A 6,642-nucleotide genomic window follows, 5' to 3' on the forward strand; every position below is an offset into this window, starting at 1 on the left:
TATATTGTATTGCATAATTTCATTATATTGTATATTGTATCGTATAATTTCATTATATTGTATATTGTATTGTATAATTTCATTATATTGTATATTGTATTGTACAATTTCATTACATTGTACATTGTATTGTACAATTTCATTATATTGTACATAAATAGAAAACACACTATTGCGTTATGTCTTTCCTTGTATTTCATAATATTCTACTACTAATTTCTCTATATTTTATATTGTATCGTATAATTTCATTATATTGTACATTGTATTGTCCAATTTCATTATATTGCATTGTATTTCATTGTATTGCATTATATGTATATATAAAATATCTTTCGCGTTAATCAGTGACCCGATAATCACGTTACCCTGACACTTGTTCTCGTAGAACGACGAGAGGATTCCACGTATGCAAAATAAGAGGAAAGTTCCCATTTATAAAAGACCAGTGCAACTGCGAGATACACGTGCGTTCTTGCACTTGAGAAAAAGATATTACCGCGTGTGTATAGTTCACTTTCGAGCGTTTATCTTTCCTCGGTTTCACCTCTCATCTCAGCTCGGTTTCACTTTCCCCTCATACCTATCGTTTACAAGAAAAACGCTGGGAACTAATACCGTGAACACTCTGTATATTGTCAATATTTGAACACTCTCAACTAAAAGGATCAATATGTATTGTTAATACAGTATCGTCAATATCATACAATGATGTGAGAACCTTGAAACATTGACAATATTATTAATTGTCTGAGGGCACCCTTACCATATTGTGCACATGTAATACACATACACATGTAATAACAAATAGTATTTATTAAATACAACAGTGTTATGTTTGCTTTTATAAAACGTGTGCTTAACTAAAAGAATGAAATGCAATTTCTTTGATTCCGGATTTTTCAACAGAAGAGCGCTATGAATTTGTTTTTATCCAAGTACTTTTGCACACCAGTGTATATACATGTACGTAAATGTATAATACATTCAACATTCGTGACAAGTATACAGACATCGAAAGGAAATAACGTGTATGTGTACACAGAGAAACACATTCGTCGTCTAAAACGCAAGCAAATTGATGTGGGCTACGTATACCTATGATTTGCATATTTTTATATCTTCATAAGAATTAAATATTAAATTCGTCAATCGCCTGAATCGCACAATAATAACGATAAGTTAATAAATAAAATTTAATAAATGGAACAAGATAAACTCGATAAATAAATGATAATGAAAGTACTAAATTTATTTCTAAGTTTTATTGTTAGATGAAATTCGATGTAAAAAGTCAGAACGTTTAGATAGATTTACTCTTAGATATTTCTTTCTTTTTTTATTTATTTCTTTTTTTTTCTTTCTTTCTTTTTTTTTTAGATATTTCTTCTTTCTTAGAATGAAAATATATCATTTTGAAAATTTGTATTTTATTATCTTGCCAAGGTTTACGTAGCCCCTTCCGACAAACAGGTTCGATAAATAATTGTGAAGAAAAATCGACAGCTACACAAGCATATCACAAGACGAACACACGAACTGAGAAAATAATTAATTGGTCACATCGATTCACAGAAATAAATATGCACGCCAACGTATATTGCACGATTTATTTCATAAATTAACAAACGAAGCGTTTCGTATTGGTTTAACCCATCAGACACCAAAGATATTTCCAACAAACATTTTTCTTTTCCTATTTAGCCTCTTTTCTCTCGTTTAATACAATATTGGAATGAAAGAATCTGAAATAATCATATTCCCTTGTTTCCACCTTTCTCGTTTACTGTTTGCAGCTACATTAACTATTAAAAAAGATTGTTAGAAACGTGATCGAAATTGTTAATTAAACTCGACCAGAGTTGCTGCGAACGTTTTTCTCTTCTTCTTTCCTCGTTTAAAAACCCATTAACGAATTCTATGAATTAAAAACGTTTCATTTCTGTGTTAAGCAAATAAATGGGAATTTTAAAAGAGAAGAATCATTATTTATAAATATATAAATATAATTTATCTTTGAGATATTGGCGCCTGATGAATTAACGACGAGGATACACGCGTTACAAATAAACGTACCATTTAAATGACACATTTTTCCGCTGCTGCTTTCTCAACAAAACCTTTTCACCCGATTCTTTGCTCTCCTTCAAATTATTTGTCAAATACAAATCTCTGATCGTGCGATTAAAGAAAACGAATTCTACTTTTTCAAGAAAATCTATTCTAAATTTCACCCGATTCTTCGCTCTCCTTCAAATTATTTGTCAAATGCAAATCTCTGATCGTACAATTAAACGTTCGAGTTAGGGCAAAAATTGTGTAAAGCAACAAATACAAAGGCAGCGATGTGTGGCGATATTAAAACGTAAGTATTATTGTATTGAAAGAAAAACGTGTCATTTAAGAGGGAACAGACATAAGCAAGTGAGAATATCGATAAAAGAATGTGATTAGCAGATAAGACCATTCCGTTCTCCAGCGATGAAGATTTTAATGAGCCTCGGCGCGGGCAAATTTTTAGGGGGTGGTCCACCCCTAATCACCCCAGCGATAAGTTCCACTTCCAAATTCATCTTGGTGTCGCCTTGGCCTCGCAATTCAGAGCAGCATCCTCCCCCACGTGAAGGTATTCTAAAGCTCAGACTGACGCAAAGTGATTAAATGATTAGATGGTTGTCGTATGACGAGGCAGGGTAAACTTTTAACGTGGACACAATTCCATCATGTTTCAAGTTTCACATCTTGGCACACGTTTTGTGATTACGTTCTTAAACGGGGGAGTGAATTTTTAATGACGAGAAATCCAAGCTTATGACAACGCAATATTTCAACGTTAATAATAGAATAGGAATTTTCGCGATACGTATTTTATTAATTGCTCGTAATTATCGTTCGTGGTAATAAAATTTCAATATATGTATAATTGTTCTTCATGATTATCGATTACGAATGTGTATAAAAGTTGCACATATTGATTTGGTATTCGTTTAACATATTTATAAGTTTGCAATCGAGGCAACGGCAATTGTAAATTTATCGCTTTAAACGAAGCTTTGTTTTAACAAAAATAGGATTAACAAGAAGATACGTCGAATCAGAAGAAAACATCTTTTATTAAAAGAATTACGATGCCTCGATTATTCGATTGATTTTCATTAAAAATTATTGTAAAAAAGAATCGGGAAAATGGCATTCCCGAGATGCGAATAATAAAATAATTTAAAGAACACTATTACACGATCAAATCTATAACGAAGAATAAAATAATGCAATAAATAAGTTACCATCGTATAAAATATTAGATATTTTATACTAAATAAATAATCACCTCTATTCGTAAAGACTCTTCTTCCTTTTCAAGATTTCTTCTTTTCCCTGCTAGTATTTCTCTTCTATTTCCAGTAATAACAATGAAAACAAACTTTCTTCTGTTCGATAATCTCTTTAAACATGGACCCCCGTACAACTATACAACAGTATATTTTTAACGTCTGCGTATATAATTATATATTTTTCAAGTACAACGAATTATATTCGCCTAATAATATCGTTTCTTCGTAAATTGATTAGTTTCTTCCTTTTTATTTTATCGTTTAATCGTTTTATCGTTTATTCTGCTTATAGTTTCTCTGTTTATACTTTCTCCTTTTCGTTAGGAAATTATTTCGTTTTTCCGCTTGTTCTCAATTAAATATCAAATCGACGATACAATCCATAAAATCGAAATATTCGCTTTTCGTAGCTCGTACTAATTCTCGTTCGTTAATATTTTAAAACATCGAATATCCCTTAACATTAACAATGATTTATAATAATCTCTCGTATTAACCTTTAATATATAATATATATAGATGAATACATATACATATATATATATATACTCTCAGTCGTCAATAGAAATACGTACAATCGATTAAATCTATTATATAATTAATGTATGTCGGTTTTTAATTTAATTAGGTAACTTTGTTCTAGATTGTCCTCGCTTTGTCTTTGTTCCTTGCTCCTCTTCGCTTATCTTCTTCCTCTTTATTGTACTTTCCTTGCAAGTGATTCCCTTTGATTTAATTTCCTTTTTCTTCTTAAAAGATTAAAGCTTCCTGAATTTCTAATCCATTTGTTATTTTTTTTTTTCACTTATTTTTAAACTTTTCTTTTTCTCTCTCTCTCTCTCCCTCTCCCTCTCTCTTTGTACTGAATTTATATTGCTGATTTATGGTCCTAGTCAAATGACGAATATCATACTCATGTTCCTCCTGTTCGCTCGACTCTTGCTCGTTAATTACGTTGAACCCATCTCTTTACTCTTTTTTCGCTATTCTGGTGATTCTGTAACAGAGAAACGAAGCAGCTTGCTCAGACTTCATTTAGAATTTCAATGTGAAATTAATTGAAACGGATACTATCAAGTCTGGAAGGAAAGATAAGTCGTCGATCCTTCAACTTTTCAATTTGCAATTTATTACTAGTACAGCTATGCTCTTCGTTGTAATAAATTTTCGGTGTATTATATCGGAAAGCAGCGAAACGGATAAAATTACCACTCGATGTAATAAATTAATTCGTTAATTAATTAGATAATCACGGTCGGATGTAATTATACGGTTGCATAGAAACGTTCACGTCCATCGATGCATTCGAATTATCTATCAAAGTGCATAGCTAGTCAAGCTTACGCTAATATGCGCTAATATGAGTAGAATTTGCCACACGCGGCAACGTGAACGCCAAGCCATCGGATTGTGAAGAAAATAGAAAATTCCACCGAATGTAAAATTAGAGGAGCAAACAAAAGGTAGAAACTCTGGACTCTGGTTACATCGACGTTTATCTTAAAGAAGAGAACAAAAATAGCCAATTAAGAAATACAAACTGCAGAAGACGCTTCTCCTTATTTCGCCATTTGCCGCGTAGCAAGCCACGCTAATCACTTTAGAAACGTGCTTACGCCATGGTTAAGGGACAATTTAGTTTCTAGCAAGAAACTTTATTACTGCTAAACATATTACCTACGATTTAACAGCTCTTTGACCACTTGTCGTATTTGGCTAAACTCGACGCATCATGTGTATAAGGCGGTGTCCTGAATTAGAATGTTCTAAAACAGCGTTTCTTTGTGATTTTTTTTTAGGAGGGAAAGAAAGAAACGAAGTTATTGAATTTCGAGGTATGGTTTTATATATATCTAACGAATACAAAAAAATTTTTTTTTATGTAAAAGAAACGATTATAACAGATTTTTAAGCCTATTTCGTAGGCGTGTTGTAGCTGCAGTCTTCAATCAGCGGGAAAGATCCACCTTGTAATTCTTGAGTGAAACAAAAGACCAAAAAAGGATTAAATTATTATATATTTTTCTTCTGGGTGAATTAAACAACGGCAGAAAAAAATGTGAAATTAAAAATTTTGGCGGGTTTAAAGAAAATGTGTTTAAAAAGAAATAAACTTTAGGGTGCTATAGCAATTATTTAAATAAACTTTTTTTTGCCGTTGTTTAGTTCACTCAGAAGAAAAATATATAATAATTTAATCCTTTTTTGGCCTTTTGTTTCAGTCAAAAATTACGAGCTGGATCTTTCACTCCGATTGAACACTGCAGCCCATGAAATAGACTTAGAAATCTGCTATAATTTCTTTTTTACTTCAAAAAAAATGTTTTTGTGTTCGTTAAATATATATAAAACCATACCTTAAAATTCAATAACTACATTTCTCTCTTTCCCTCCTAAAAAAAAAATCACAAAAAACCCTGTTCTAGGACATTCTAATTCAGGAGACCCCCATAAGTAGATAAATATTAGGTGGTCCGAAAAGTTTCTTTCGTTTCACGAGGAAATAATAGACGCGCCACATTTTCTCTTTTAGACTATTTTATTGAATCACGCGTGATACGTTTTGTTCTATCGAAACGATAGATAGAATGTTGGGCATCTATAATTTCCTCATAAAACGAAATACATACATAAATATACATATATATACAGGGTGGTTGGTAACTGGTGATACAAGCGGAAAGTGGGTGATTCTACGCGAAAAAAGCAGTCGAAAATGTAGAATAAAAATTTTTCCTTCGAGGCTTTGTTTTCGAGAAAATCGACTTTGAATTTTCGCTCGGTACGCGTGCTGTACGTTATAACGGATCTCACTGTAGATTGTTGTCTCGATGGAAAAATTAAAGAAAAATTTTTATTCTATATTTTCGACTTCTTTTTTCGCGTAGAATATCCCCCTTTCCGCTTGTGCCACCAATTACCAACCACCCTGTATAATATATATCATAATACATAACATAACTGTACTTTACCTTTAATGTAAATTGGCAAATTTTGAGAAAAAGATTATAAAAGAAATGTAAGAATGATATTTACAAAATTCAAAACGGAACATATCATGAAATAAGGGGAGAATAAATTAATGCCAATTGTATTTCAATATTTGTTGAAAATCACGCTAATAATACTTATTCAAGATCGTTAAGAAAAATGGAAAAATCAGTTCGCTTTTATAAACACAGTACTTACAAATAAGAAGAATCATGGTTTGGTCATAGTTTGATATAGAACACGTAGAGCATAAAGCATAAATACTGTACTCTCAATTATACAGGATGGTTGGTAACTGGTGGTACAAGCGGAAAGGGGG

General features: G+C 31.8%; 1 protein-coding gene and 1 long non-coding RNA gene across 2 annotated transcripts in view; one reads left to right on the forward strand and one right to left on the reverse strand.

The window, feature by feature from the left end:
- The window catches only part of LOC100745864 (NACHT domain- and WD repeat-containing protein 1), a 50,505-nt gene that overhangs the window by 20,062 nt on the left and 23,801 nt on the right, over positions 1–6,642 (reverse strand). Inside the window, exons 2-3 of the mRNA XM_003490227.4 lie at positions 3,329–4,329; positions 2,465–2,643 (exon numbers count right to left, since the gene is read on the reverse strand). Coding sequence (XP_003490275.1) covers positions 2,465–2,573 — 109 coding nt within the window. The 5' untranslated portion in view covers positions 2,574–2,643; positions 3,329–4,329. The remainder of the gene's footprint in view (positions 1–2,464; positions 2,644–3,328; positions 4,330–6,642) is intronic.
- Positions 1–6,642, forward strand: part of LOC117151759 — a 21,361-nt gene that overhangs the window by 4,539 nt on the left and 10,180 nt on the right. The window lies entirely within an intron of this gene.

This window comes from Bombus impatiens, unplaced genomic scaffold, assembly GCF_000188095.3.
Source record: "Bombus impatiens unplaced genomic scaffold, BIMP_2.2 scf_0417, whole genome shotgun sequence".
NCBI classification, from domain to species: Eukaryota; Metazoa; Arthropoda; class Insecta; order Hymenoptera; family Apidae; genus Bombus; species Bombus impatiens.